This window comes from Anomaloglossus baeobatrachus, chromosome 9 (assembly GCF_048569485.1).
Source record: "Anomaloglossus baeobatrachus isolate aAnoBae1 chromosome 9, aAnoBae1.hap1, whole genome shotgun sequence".
Taxonomy (NCBI): domain Eukaryota; kingdom Metazoa; phylum Chordata; class Amphibia; order Anura; family Aromobatidae; genus Anomaloglossus; species Anomaloglossus baeobatrachus.
This window is the reverse complement of record NC_134361.1, coordinates 47,276,965-47,292,104: the sequence shown is the minus strand read 5'-3', so window position 1 is coordinate 47,292,104 and position 15,140 is coordinate 47,276,965. Positions and strand designations below refer to the sequence as shown.

The 15,140-nt window shown below is 51.0% G+C and overlaps 1 protein-coding gene across 1 annotated transcript in view; it reads right to left on the bottom strand.

Moving 5' to 3' along the window:
* Positions 1-15,140, bottom strand: part of CLPTM1 (CLPTM1 regulator of GABA type A receptor forward trafficking) — a 114,843-nt gene that overhangs the window by 82,461 nt on the left and 17,242 nt on the right. Inside the window, exons 2-3 of the mRNA XM_075323674.1 lie at positions 4,871-4,992; positions 1,635-1,758 (exon numbers count right to left, since the gene is read on the bottom strand). Of these exons, the coding sequence (XP_075179789.1) occupies positions 1,635-1,758; positions 4,871-4,992 (246 nt within the window). The remainder of the gene's footprint in view (positions 1-1,634; positions 1,759-4,870; positions 4,993-15,140) is intronic.

The following is a 15,140-nucleotide window of genomic DNA, read 5'->3' as shown; positions in this document are numbered from 1 at the left end:
ACCTGGGAGCGCGCTGCGGCGCGGACCGAGAGGGGCCTGGAGGCGACGAGCTAACAGGGGCCGGGGCCTGTGAAAGGTCCGGTCTGGACTGCAAAGCCTCAAGCAGCTTAGAAGACCATTTGTCCATAGACAGTGCAATGGATTGAGAAAGAGACTCAGAGAGTTTCTCAGCAAAAGAGGCGAACTCTGTCCCTGCAGCCTGGTCAGGGGGAGCAGGGGGGTCTACATGAGCTGAGGGGCCCACCAGTGTCCGAGGCTCCTGCTGAGCAAGCGAGGCAGGAGTCTAGCATTGCTCACAGTGAGGGTAGGTGGAACCCGCAGGTAACATAGCCCCACAAGAGGTACAGGCCGCGAAAAAAACCTGTGCCTTAGCAGCTTTGCTCCTTGTGGACGACATGCTGTTGTCTCCTAGGAGAGTGATCACTGAGGGTATATGGGAAGGGGTATACAGCCCGACCGAACAGATATATATATATATATATATATGTGTATCTATTCCGGCACCCTAGGGGGACCAGCACCGGGTGACCGGTGTGGCTTACCGACCGCTAACGGGCGGAGTGTGTCCTCCAGATTCCCTGCCTTGGACCCCCCGGAGCTGTAGAGCTGTTCACTGAGAAGCCTCCACCGGCAGAATGCCAGAAAATGGCTGCCGGAGCTCTCAGGGGAGGAGTGGAGCCGTGGGCGGCGCCAGCAAAGTGCGGGAATCTGGGGTCCCCACAGTGATCAGTGAGGGGGGAGGAAGACATGCAGGATGCTCCAGCCCTCACATCCGACGTCATGTCGGTAATCCCGCCCTTACCCCTGACAGGCAGGCCCGGGATTTTTGCGACTAGGCCGCGATGAAGCCGGGAACTAAATTTGAGACCGCGCCCGACAAGCAGGCACGGTCGGCGCGGAAGTCCACCGGCCTCCTCAATTCAGCAGCTGCCGCGGCTTCCGGGAAGAAGGTGCGCTCCCTGCACAGTCCCCTATGGGGACACAGAGTACCTTTGAGTTGCAGGGCCCAGTCCCTGAGGTTGAAGAGGCTCCGGTCCGGCAGGTTCCCACAGGGGCTGCGGATGGAGCACGGTCCCAGCAAATGGATGACCGCTTAGGATCCCACTTCTCCCAGAGCCGCATAAGGGATGGTGAAGGAGACGGCATGTGGCTCCAGCCTCTGTACCCGCAATGGGTACTTCAACCTTAACAGCACCGCCGACATAGTGGGGTGAGAAGGGAACATGCCGGGGGCCCCGTGGGGGCCCTCTTTTCTTCCAACCGACATAACTAAGTATGAGAATGCATGAGTGGATGTGTGCCTCCTTCCACACAAAGCATAAAACTGAGGAGCCCATGATCCACGGGAGGGTGTATAGGCAGAGGGAAGGGGTTACACTTTTTAAAGTGTAATACTTTGTGTGGCCTCTGGAGGCAGAAGCTATACACCCAATTGTCTGGGTCTCCCAATGGAGCGACAAAGTAATCCAGATAAATCCGCAGGTTTGCCAGGGGTACATTGTCCTGTGGGCATATAGCCTTACAGTGTCAGGAACGCTCTAAATTTTTGCTACTTTGGCACCAGAAGCTGGCAATGATGACATCAGTTTGTTTTGCGGTTCAGTGGGGAGAAACAATAAACAAAATAATCATACCATTAAAGTGTCTTTAGGAAAGAGATTGCGGCTGGGGGGCCGGGGAGCCCCAGCGGATGTGGTTTGGTCCTGAGGAGCCGATCCTCTGCGGAACCAGCTGCTGATGGCCCATATGATGAAGATCCTGTAAAAGACGTCAACATAACATCACCCATTCCTATAAGAAAAGCCTTGATCCCCATTTCTTTGGCAGTAACTCTTCCCTAATGGAATAATCCGACATCTCAGTAGATGATTATTTCAGCACTTTAAAATTGATGACCTATCTATAGGAATGATGGCAACGCTGCCGATCATGGGTAACAAGACACGGCAATGCCCTAGATGTGCCAAAAGCGCCCATAATGGTGGTGAATGGTACTGTCCGCTCAGCTGTATGAGGGTCCGACTCCTAGCACCACCAGTGATGTGATACTGATCAACTACAGAGTTGGTGTAAATCGATTCAAAGTACCCGGTCCAGTAATCTGCAGCACAGGAGTCCGGTGACCGCCTCCTACCTGCCGGCATCCAGACTCCTCTTTTGATTACTTGGCCTGGAGAGCCTTGATGGACAGGTGACGTCAAGCTAGGGTGGCTAATCAAAAGAAGAGCCCCGGATGCTGGCAGGTAAGAAGCGGCTCGCTCGGCTTCTTTACGGCAGTCGCATAATACGGACGTGGATGCTGGATTGGGTCCTGCAAATCAATTTGTACCCTCTCGAGTGAGCTCTCGGTGGTGCCCTCTCGAGTGAGCTCTCGGTGGTGCCCTCTCGAGTGAGCTCTCGGTGGTGCCCTCTCGAGTGAGCTCTCGGTGGTGCCCTCTCGAGTGAGCTCTCGGTGGTGCCCTCTCGAGTGAGCTCTCGGTGGTGCCCTCTCGAGTGAGCTCTCGGTGGTGCCCTCTCGAGTGAGCTCTCGGTGGTGCCCTCTCGAGTGAGCTCTCGGTGGTGCCCTCTCGAATGAGCTCTCGGTGGTGCCCTCTCGAATGAGCTCTCGGTGGTGCCCTCTCGAATGAGCTCTCGGTGGTGCCCTCTCGAATGAGCTCTCGGTGGTGCCCTCTCGAATGAGCTCTCGGTGGTGCCCTCTCGAATGAGCTCTCGGTGGTGCCCTCTCGAATGAGCTCTCGGTGGTGCCCTCTCGAATGAGCTCTCGGTTGTACCCTCTCGAATGAGCTCTCGGTTGTACCCTCTCGAATGAGCTCTCGGTTGTACCCTCTCGAATGAGCTCTCGGTTGTACCCTCTCGAATGAGCTCTCGGTTGTACCCTCTCGAATGAGCTCTCGGTTGTACCCTCTCGAATGAGCTCTCGGTTGTACCCTCTCGAATGAGCTCTCGGTTGTACCCTCTCGAATGAGCTCTCGGTTGTACCCTCTCGAATGAGCTCTCGGTTGTACCCTCTCGAATGAGCTCTCGGTTGTACCCTCTCGAATGAGCTCTCGGTTGTACCCTCTCGAATGAGCTCTCGGTTGTACCCTCTCGAATGAGCTCTCGGTTGTACCCTCTCGAATGAGCTCTCGGTTGTACCCTCTCGAATGAGCTCTCGGTTGTACCCTCTCGAATGAGCTCTCGGTTGTACCCTCTCGAATGAGCTCTCGGTTGTACCCTCTCGAATGAGCTCTCGGTTGTACCCTCTCGAATGAGCTCTCGGTTGTACCCTCTCGAATGAGCTCTCGGTTGTACCCTCTCGAATGAGCTCTCGGTTGTACCCTCTCGAATGAGCTCTCGGTTGTACCCTCTCGAATGAGCTCTCGGTTGTACCCTCTCGAATGAGCTCTCGGTTGTACCCTCTCGAATGAGCTCTCGGTTGTACCCTCTCGAATGAGCTCTCGGTTGTACCCTCTCGAATGAGCTCTCGGTTGTACCCTCTCGAATGAGCTCTCGGTTGTACCCTCTCGAATGAGCTCTCGGTTGTACCCTCTCGAATGAGCTCTCGGTTGTACCCTCTCGAATGAGCTCTCGGTTGTACCCTCTCGAATGAGCTCTCGGTTGTACCCTCTCGAATGAGCTCTCGGTTGTACCCTCTCGAATGAACTCTCGGTTGTACCCTCTCGAATGAACTCTCGGTTGTACCCTCTCGAATGAACTCTCGGTTGTACCCTCTCGAATGAGCTCTCGGTTGTACCCTCTCGAATGAACTCTCGGTTGTACCCTCTCGAATGAGCTCTCGGTTGTACCCTCTCGAATGAGCTCTCGGTTGTACCCTGTCGAATGAGCTCTCGGTTGTACCCTGTCGAATGAGCTCTCGGTTGTACCCTCTCGAATGAGCTCTCGGTTGTACCCTCTCGAATGAGCTCTCGGTTGTACCCTCTCGAATGAGCTCTCGGTTGTACCCTCTCGAATGAGCTCTCGGTTGTACCCTCTCGAATGAGCTCTCGGTTGTACCCTCTCGAATGAGCTCTCGGTTGTACCCTCTCGAATGAGCTCTCGGTTGTACCCTCTCGAATGAGCTCTCGGTTGTACCCTCTCGAATGAGCTCTCGGTTGTACCCTCTCGAATGAGCTCTCGGTTGTACCCTCTCGAATGAGCTCTCGGTTGTACCCTCTCGAATGAGCTCTCGGTTGTACCCTCTCGAATGAGCTCTCGGTTGTACCCTCTCGAATGAGCTCTCGGTTGTACCCTCTCGAATGAGCTCTCGGTTGTACCCTCTCGAATGAGCTCTCGGTTGTACCCTCTCGAATGAGCTCTCGGTTGTACCCTCTCGAATGAGCTCTCGGTTGTACCCTCTCGAATGAGCTCTCGGTTGTACCCTCTCGAATGAGCTCTCGGTTGTACCCTCTCGAATGAGCTCTCGGTTGTACTCTCTCGAATGAGCTTTTGTTGGTCACTCCCCAAGCTTTATGTGACTTGATCAGTACAAATGGATTATTGGTACATCATTATTCTGTTCACCCTTGGCTCAATAGTGCCACCTGTTGTTCATATGTGGGTAACACAAAATGCACTCTGACGGGGCTTTCTATTCTATGTGATCCTTACAAATAAGACATCCATTTATCTCTTTATCTGCAACATAGCCTTCATGCCTCCTGTGGGAATTATCAATATGTAATATAAAGGAGGTCTGACGGATATAACCTAGAAAGTGGTCGTATGCCAATACGAACTGCCATTAACAACCAAAAGGTGGCGTCACACTGCAAATATGGCACAGGTCCAATACACAACCCAGACCTATGGGTGATGCCTATACTGGTCTCAATGCCCGAGTGCAATACCTGGTGGTGTGTGCTGTAATGGTAGGTACACAGGGAGCACTCACCTGAAGAGGACGCCTTTAATCACCTGCCATGCATTAGGCGGCGGCTGCTGTTGCTGCTGTTGCCCGTTTTGTTGGTCAGGAGCGATGGCTGCTTCAGTCCCGACAGAGCCGTTCAGGCTGGCCTGCAAAAGAGCACAAAGACAGAGGATGAGGCACAGAGAAATGGCACGTCCGGCGGAGGGCGAGGAGACTTCCACAAAGTCACGCTTAGGTGGCAGATGGGTCATTGGGACAGTTACTGATGAACATGAAACAGAACTGGTACTTCTATACACTTCCTAAAATAGTGAACCCTTAAAAAGGGGTTGTGCACAATCTGGACAACCCTTTTTTTAATTAAAGTAGCCCCCCCTTGTAAAATAAAAATACAATCCCCTCCCGTGCCGGCTTCAGAAAAGTAGTGAGGGCAGAGACCCTGGAATGGAGAGAGTGCGGGAGGGAACTATTATGTTTTTTTTACAAGGGAGAAGTGTTTTATTTAAGAAAAGGTCATCCAGACAGTGGACAACCCCTTTAATGTCATATTTCTTCATCCGGTGCTCTGCAGAGATAGGCCTGAGCTCTGGCAGTGAAGGGTTAAGCAGCTGTATGTTGCAATACGTCAGTAAGAACAGTCCTATGGAAGCAACGAGGTCCCTTGGGGACAACAGCATACATGGGAAATATATACAGTGCTACCATATCCCCGTATACCTGTATCTGTGATGTGCATGGGGTTGTTCGAGCACAGGTATTGATGATCAATCCATGGGATCAGATCAGTGGGGGTCCGACATCCAACACCCCCAACAATCAGATGATAGATGCTTGGGTGGTCGCTGGATGTAAATACAGGCAGCAATATTGATAACCTAAGTAACTATATACTCACAAATCCTGGCATTCCTGATCCTCCACGCTGGTTATCTGCTTATATTTGCAGCATCAGGCACATACCAAACAGCACAAGACCGCTGCAGCCAATCAATAGCCTCTTCAAGTGCAAACCTGCTGAAGTCAGTGATTGGCTGCAGTGTTCATGAGGGATATATGGGCTATGAACACTGCGGCCAATCAATAGCCTAGTCAGTGCAAGACTGTTGAGGGTAAGTGCTTGGCTGCAGTGTTCATGAGGGATATTACCACTGCAGTCAATCAATAGCCTATTCAGTGCAAGACTGCTGAGGTGAGTGAGGTACACGTCAATGCTTTTCCAAGCTTGTATAGTTTTTTATATTAGTGGTTTGAAAAATAATAATAATAATAATAATAATAATAAAAAATTACTTTGTTACTTAGGTTAAAAAAATACCTAGGTCTATCTAGTTCCCCCTTCCTCCACCAGTTCTACATTTTGTTTTTAAGTCACTTATAACCAACAATGTTATGTACTGAGGAAATCATCCAGCCCTGATATAAAAGCTGTAGTAATGGCAGATAGTATAACCTCTTGTGGTCGGCATTCCACAGTCTGACTGCTCTAACTGTAAAGAACCCTTTCCTATTTAGGCTGCTTTCACACTATGTTTTTTTTAACATGCGTCATGAATGTTTTTTTAACGCAAAAACGGATCCAGTGCAAATGCGTTTTCATTTCAATGCTTTTGGAATGGACTCTCGTCAACATGCGTTCACATGCGTTTGCGTGCGTTATAGTGAGGATCCAGCGAGTTGCAGTTTTTTTATTTTTTTCAAAAACGCTACTTGTAGCGTTTTTGAGCTGCGTCCAAATACTATTTTTCACTGGATCCTGACTATACTGCACGCAAACGCATGTGAACGCTGTCATGCTGATAGACAGGATCCTGCTTGCTCTACTGAGCATGCCCAGAAACCAGTCTGGCGTGATCAGTCTCTCTCTCCCCCTCCCTCTCCTCCGCCTGAGAGTGGCAGACGACCATAACCAATGTAAATATCGGGTAACCAAGCAAAGCGCTTCGCTTAGTTACTCGATGTTTACCTTGGTTACGTGTGCAGGGAGCAGGCAGCCTGGCTCCTAGCAGCTACGGATGCTCGTAACCAAGGTAAATATTGGGTATCCAAGCAAAGCACTTCGCTTAGTTACCCGATGTTTACCTTAGTTACCAGCGTCCGCAGCTGTCAGATGCCGGCTCCCAGTCTATCATGTTCAGTTCCCCTCACTCCTGATCACATGACTTGAATGCCCGCCCATAAACTTCAAGTGGCAGGATCCTGCAAAATAACACTTGCGTTTGCATGCGTTTTTCTTTGTAAAAACTGGATCCACTTTTACAGCAAAAAAAGTTCATGACGCATTTTAAAAAAACGTTGTGTGAAAGCAGCCTTAGCTGCCGGAATCTCTTTTCTTCCACTCGCAGTGAGTGCCCCCTGGTCCTTAGTATTGTCTTTGGAAGAAATAAGTCATGTACCAGTCCTTTATATTGACCACACATGTGACTCATACATATAAATGAGATCTCCTCTGAGAGATCTTTTTTCTAAGGCTAGGTTCACATTTCTGTTTTCCATCAGTCACATGCGTTGCTTGACGCATGTGACTGATGCGTTGTACAACGGATGACAAAGAACAGAATTCATTCTCAGACTTCGTTGTGAGCAGGGGGCGGAGTGCGAGGTGGGTGGAGCCGAGCGGGGCCATGGCGCTGACGTGTGTGTGTGTGTGTACATGTGTGTGTGTACATGTGTGTGTGTACATGTGTGTGTACATGTGTGTGTACATGTGTGTGTGTGTGTGTGTGTACATGTGTGTGTGTGTACGTGTGTGTGTGTGTACGTGTGTGTGTGTGTACGTGTGTGTGTACATGTGTGTGTGTACATGCGGAGTGCGGGAGGGGGCGGAGCCAAGCGGGGAAGTGTCGGGCTCCCTGCACAGGTAGCCATGGTAAATATCGGGTAAAAACTAAGCAAAGCACTTTGTTTGGTTACCCAATATTTACCTTGGTTACCAGCGTACACCGCTTAGCGCTGGCTCCTTGCACACGTAACCAGGGTAAATATCGGGTAACTAGGCAAAGCGCATTGCTTGTTAACCCGATGTGTATCCTGGTTACGTGTGCAGGGAGCCAGAGAGAGCATGCGCTGTGAAATCCTACGGATTGCGCTGCTCAAAAAACGTTACAAGCTGCGTTCCTTCCGCCCCACGGTCAGTCGTTCCACGACTGATCAGTCAGGCGGAGGATGCAAAGCAGCATCATTAGTCACAATCCGCCACTCATACAAGTCTATGGGAACAACGGAATCCACCAAACGGATTCCGTTGATTGTGACTGATACAATTTAACGGAAGGGTGAACCTAGCCTCTTTTCCATCTCTCATCATACGGGCGGCCTCCATTCCTTGTAATAATCTAGTTGCCCGCCTTTGAACTGATTCTAACTTCTGAATGTCCTTTTTAAAATGTGGAGCCCAAAACTGGATCCCATATTCCAGATGCGGCCTTACAAGTGATTTATAGAGGGGTAACAATACGTTTCTCTCGCTTTTTATACACCCCAAAATCTTGTTGGCTTTAGCAGCTGCTGCCTGACATTGAGTGCTGCTGCTCAACTTATTTGTAACCAGAATCCCCAAGTCCTTCTCCTGTTCTGTAGTCCCGAGTTTACTTCCATTTAATGTATACGCAGCTATAGGATTACTCCGTCCTAGGTGCATTACTTTACATTTATCAACATTAAATCTCATAATAATGATAAATAATTTAGAAAAATAAATAAATAATTGGTGTTGCCATTTTCTGAGAACCAAAATTTTATGGAGCCGTGTGAGGGTTTGTTTTTAGTGTGGTGAGCGTTTAATTTCTTAGCCTTTTAAATTAATATTTTTGGGTATATACAACATATAGATCCCTTTTTTTCCCCAGCAAAGTCTAGTGACTTAATGAACGGCAATTCAATTTCTCTTTGTGATATAAAATTGATTAATTTGTATTTTGATCGACTTTTATAGATGCAGCGTTATAAATCTGCTTTGCTTTTTTTGTCTTAATTTTTTGCTTGAGAAGAAGGGAATTTTGTTTACTTACCGTAAATTCCTTTTCTTCTAGCTCTAATTGGGAGACCCAGACAATTGGGTGTATAGGCTATGCCTCCGGAGGCTGCACAAAGTATTACACTCAAAAGTGTTAAGCCCCTCCCCTTCTGCCTATACACCCCCCGTGCTCTCACGGGATTCCCAGTTTTGGTGCAAAAGCAAGAAGGAGGAAAAAATTATAAACTGGTTTAAAGTAGTTTCAATCCGAAGGAATATCGGAGAACTGAAACCATTCAACATGAACAACATGTGTACACAAAAAAACAGGGGCGGGTGCTGGGTCTCCCAATTAGAGCTAGAAGAAAAGGAATTTACGGTAAGTAAACAAAATTCCCTTCTTTGTCGCTCTATTGGGAGACCCAGACAATTGGGATGTCCAAAAGCAATCCCTGGGTGGGTAAAATAATACCTCGTAATAGAGCCGAAAAAACGGCCCCTTCCTACAGGTGGGCAACCGCCGCCTGAAGGACACGTCTGCCTATGCTGGCATCCGCCGAAGCATAGGTATGAACCTGATAGTGTTTCGTGAAAGTGTGCAGGCTCGACCAGGTAGCCGCCTGACACACCTGCTGAGCCGTAGCCTGGTGCCTCAAAGCCCAGGACGCGTCCACGGCTCTGGTAGAATGGGCCTTCAGCCCTGAGAGAACCGGAAGCCCAGCCGAACGGTAGGCTTCGAAAATTGGCTCTTTGATCCACCGAGTCAAGGTTGATTTGGAAGCCTGTGACCCTTTACGCTGGCCAGCGACAAGGACAAAGAGTGCATCCGAGCGGCGCAGAGGCGCCGTACGAGAAATGTAGGGTCTGAGTGCTCTCACCAGATCTAACAAGTGCAAATCCTTTTCACATTGGTGAACTGGATGAGGACAAAAAGAAGGTAAGGAGATATCCTGATTGAGATGAAAGGGGGATACCACCTTAGGGAGAAATTCCGGAACCGGACGCAGAACCACCTTGTCCTGGTGAAAACCAGGAAAGGGGCCTTGCATGACAGCGCTGCTAGCTCAGACACTCTCCGAAGTGAAGTGACTGGTACTAGAAAGAAGGGAATTTTGTTACTTACCGTAAATTCCTTTTCTTCTAGCTCCTATTGGGAGACCCAGACGATTGGGTGTATAGCTACTGCCTCCGGAGGCCACACAAAGCATTACACTAAAAAGTGTAAGGCCCCTCCCCTTCTGGCTATACACCCCCCGTGAGATCACGGTTGCTCAGTTTTAGTGCTAAAGCAAGAAGGAGGAAAGCCAATAACTGGTTTAAACAAATTCACTCCGAAGTAACATCGGAGAACTGAAAACCGTTGAACATGAACAACATGTGTACCCGAAAACAACCAAAAATCCCGAAGGACAACAGGGCGGGTGCTGGGTCTCCCAATAGGAGCTAGAAGAAAAGGAATTTACGGTAAGTAACAAAATTCCCTTCTTCTTCGGCGCTCCATTGGGAGACCCAGACGATTGGGACGTCCAAAAGCAGTCCCTGGGTGGGTAAAGAAATACCTCATGTTAGAGCTGCAAAGACAGCCCTCCCCTACGGGGAGGCAACTGCAGGACTCTTCTACCTAGGCTGGCGTCCGCCGAAGCATAGGTATGCACCTGATAATGTTTGGTGAAAGTGTGCAGACTCGACCAGGTAGCTGCCTGGCACACCTGTTGAGCCGTAGCCTGGTGTCGTAATGCCCAGGACGCACCCACGGCTCTGGTTGAGTGGGCCTTCAGCCCCGATGGAACCGGAAGCCCAGCAGAACGGTAGGCTTCAAGAATTGGTTCTTTGATCCATCGAGCCAGGGTGGCTTTGGAAGCCTGCGACCCTTTGCGCTTACCAGCGACAAGGACAAAGAGTGCATCCGAGCGGCGGAGGGGCGCCGTGCGGGAAATGTAGATTCTGAGTGCTCTCACCAGATCTAGCAAATGCAAATCCTTTTCATACCCATGAACTGGATAAGGATAAAAGGAAGGTAAGGAAATATCCTGATTAAGATGAAACGAGGATACCACCTTAGGGAGAAACTCCTGAATGGGGCGCAGCACTACCTTGTCCTGGTGGAACACCAGGAAGGGAGCCTTGGATGACAGCGCTGCTAGCTCAGACACTCTCCGAAGAGACGTGACCGCTACCAGAAAAGCCACTTTCTGTGAGAGCCGAGAAAGTGAAACATCCCTCAGAGGCTCGAAGGGCGGCTTCTGGAGAGCAACTAGTACCCTGTTTAGATCCCATGGATCTAACGGCCGTCTGTACGGAGGGACGATATGACAAACCCCCTGCAGGAACGTGCGCACCTGAGAAAGTCGTGCTAGACGCTTCTGAAAAAACACGGATAGTGCCGAGACTTGCCCTTTAAGGGAGCCGAGCGACAAGCCCTTTTCCAACCCAGATTGCAGGAAGGAAAGAAAAGTAGGTAGCGCGAATGGCCAGGGGGATACCCCTTGTGCAGAGCACCAGGATAAGAAAATCCTCCACGTTCTGTGGTAGATCTTAGCAGAAGTGGACTTCCTAGCCTGTCTCATGGTGGCAACGACCTCTTGAGATAATCCTGAAGACGCTAGGATCCAGGACTCAATGGCCACACAGTCAGGTTCAGGGCCGCAGAATTCTGATGGAAAAACGGCCCTTGGGACAGTAAGTCTGCTCGGTCTGGTAGTGTCCACGGTCGGCCGACCGTGAGATGCCACAGATCCGGGTACCACGACCTTCTCGGCCAGTCTGGAGCGACGAGTATGACGCGGCTGCAATCGGATCTGATCTTGCGTAGCACTCTGGGCAAGAGTGCCAGAGGTGGAAACACATAAGGGAGCCGGAACTGCGACCAATCTTGGACTAAGGCGTCTGCCGCCAGAGCTCTTTGATCGCGAGACCGCGCCATGAAGGCCGGGACCTTGTTGTTGTGCCGAGACGCCATTAGGTCGACGTCCGGCACCCCCCAGCGGCGACAGATTTCCTGAAACACGTCCGGGTGAAGGGACCATTCCCCTGCGTCCATACCCTGGCGACTGAGGAAGTCTGCTTCCCAGTTTTCTACGCCCGGGATGTGAACCGCGGATATGGTGGATGCTCTGTCCTCCACCCACATCAGAATCCGCCGGACTTCCTGGAAGGCTTGTCGACTGCGTGTCCCTCCTTGGTGGTTGATGTATGCCACCGCTGTGGAGTTGTCCGACTGAATTCGGATCTGCTTTCCTTCCAGCCACTGCTGGAAGGCTAGTAGGGCAAGATACACTGCCCTGATTTCCAGGACATTGATCTGAAGGGTGGACTCCTGCTGAGTCCACGTCCCCTGAGCCCTGTGGTGGAGAAAAACTGCTCCCCACCCTGACAGACTCGCGTCTGTCGTGACCACTGCCCAGGATGGGGGCAGGAATGATCTTCCCTGTGATAATGAGGTGGGAAGAAGCCACCATTGCAGAGAGTCCTTGGCCGTCTGGGAAAGGGAGACTTTCCTGTCCAGGGAAGTTGACTTCCCGTCCCATTGGCGGAGAATGTCCCATTGAAGTGGGCGCAGATGAAACTGCGCAAACGGGACTGCCTCCATTGCTGCCACCATCTTCCCTAGGAAGTGCATGAGGCGCCTTAAGGGGTGCGACTGACCATGAAGGAGAGACTGCACCCCTATCTGTAGTGACCGCTGCTTGTCCAGCGGAAGCTTCACTATCGCTGAGAGAGTATGAAACTCCATGCCAAGATACGTTAGTGATTGAGTCGGTGACAGATTTGACTTTGAAAAGTTGATGATCCACCCGAAAGTCTGGAGAGTCTCCAGCGCCACATTCAGGCTGAGTTGGCATGCCTCTTGAGAGGGTGCTTTGACAAGCAGATCGTCCAAGTAAGGGATCACCGAGTGTCCCTGAGAGTGCAAGACTGCTACCACTGCCGCCATGACTTTGGTGAAAACCCGTGGGGCTGTCGCCAGACCAAATGGCAGAGCTACGAACTGAAGATGGTCGTCTCCTATCACGAAACGTAGAAAACGTTGGTGCTCGGTAGCAATCGGCACGTGGAGATAAGCATCTTTGATGTCTATTGATGCCAGGAAATCTCCTTGAGACATTGAGGCAATGACGGAGCGGAGGGATTCCATCCGGAACCGCCTGGTTTTCACATGCTTGTTGAGCAGTTTTAGGTCCAGAACAGGACGGAATGAGCCGTCCTTTTTTGGCACCACAAAGAGATTGGAGTAAAAACCTTGCCCTTGTTCCTGAAGAGGAACAGGGATCACCACTCCTTCTGCTCTTAGAGAGCCCACCGCCTGCAGAAGGGCATCTGCTCGGTCGGAATGTGGGGAAGTTCTGAAGAACCGAGGCGGAGGACGAGAACTGAACTCTATCCTGTACCCGTGAGACAAAATGTCTGTGACCCACCGGTCCTTGACCTGTGGCAGCCAAATGTCGGAAAAGCGGGAGAGCCTGCCACCGACCGAGGATGCGGAGAGAGGAGGCCGAAAGTCATGAGGCAGCCGGCTTGGAAGCGGTTCCTCCGGTTGCTTTCTTGGGGCGCGAGTGAGCCCGCCAGGAATCAGCGCTCCTTTGCTCTTTCTGAGTCCCTTTGGACGAGGAGAAATGGGGCTTGCCCGAGCCTCGAAAGGACCGAAACCTCGACTGCCACTTCCTCTGTTGGGGTTTGCTTGATCTGGGCTGGGGTAAGGAGGAGTCCTTACCCTTGGACTGTTTAATGATTTCAGCCAATTGCTCACCAAACAGTCTGTCTCCAGATAGTGGCAAGCTGGTTAAACATTTCTTGGAAGCAGAATCTGCTTTCCATTCCTTTAACCACAAGGCTCTGCGCAAAACCACAGAGTTGGCGGACGCCATTGAGGTACGGCTCGTAGAGTCCAGTACCGCATTGATAGCGTAGGTCGCAAACGCAGACATTTGCGTAGTTAAGGACGCCACTTGCGGCACTGCTGGACGTATGATAGAGTCCACCTGTGCCAGACCAGCGGAAATAGCTTGGAGTGCCCACACGGCTGCGAATGCTGGAGCAAACGACGCGCCGATAGCTTCATAGACAGATTTCAACCAAAGGTCCATCTGTCTGTCATTGGCATCTTTAAGTGAAGCCCCATCCTCCACTGCAACTATGGATCTAGCCGCAAGCCTGGATATTGGGGGATCCACCTTTGGACACTGGGTCCAGCGTTTGACCACGTCAGGGGGAAAGGGATAACGTGTATCCTTAAGACGTTTGGAGAAACGCTTGTCTGGATAAGCATGGTGTTTCTGGACTGATTCTCTGAAGTCAGAGTGGTCCAGAAAAGTACTCAATTTACGCTTGGGATACCGGAAATGGAACTTCTCCTGCTGGGCAGCTGCCTCCTCTGTTGAAGGGGCTGGGGGAGAAATATCCAACAGTCTATTGATGGCCGCTATAAGGTCATTTACCATAGCGTCACCATCAGGGGTATCTAAATTGAGAGCGGTGTCAGGATTAGACTCCTGATCACCCACCTCTGTCTTATCATACAGAGACTCCTCTCGCTGAGACCCTGACCAGTGTGATGACGTCGAGGGTCTTTCCCAGCGAGCTCGCTTAGGCTGCCTGGGACTGTCATCCGAGTCAGAGCCTTCAGCCTGTGATGCCTGGGACCCCCTTGAAGTACGGATTAGTTCCAACTGAGGGGGACCGGGGAGCATAGACACAGCAGTGTCCATGGTCTGAGTAACTGGCCTGGACTGCAAGGTCTCCAGGATTTTTGACATAGTCACAGACATCTTATCAGCAAAAACTGCAAATTCTGTCCCCGTCACCGGGGCAGGGTTCACAGGCGTCTCTGCCTGGGCCACTACTACCATAGACTCCGGCTGACGAAGTGGCACAGGGATTGAACATTGCACACAATGGGGGTCATTGGAACCTGCCGGTAGATCAGCCCCACATGCGGCACAAGTAGCGCGTACAGCCTGTGCCTTGGCACCCTTGCGTTTTGCGGATGACATGTTGTTGTCTCCTCAGAGCAATATAGGGTATAAGCCAAGAAGCGACCGTACAGTGCAATATATATATATTTGGTACAGGGAAAAAGTACACCAAATAACATTGTGGCACTAGTGGGCCCAGCACTTATGTGCAGCTTACCGCCCGCATAAGCGCGGGTGTGTGGTCGCCAGAATCCCCTGTCTGGGTCCCCCAGAGCCTATGTCCGTTCTCCAGCCAGACTGCATGCAGGAATGGCTGCCGGCGTCCTGTGGAGAGGGGCAGGCCCTGGGCGTGTTCAGACCAAGAGCGGGAAACCTGCGTCCCCACTGTGCCCAGTGAAAGGGCTGGAGTATGTAAATAAGACTCCAGCCC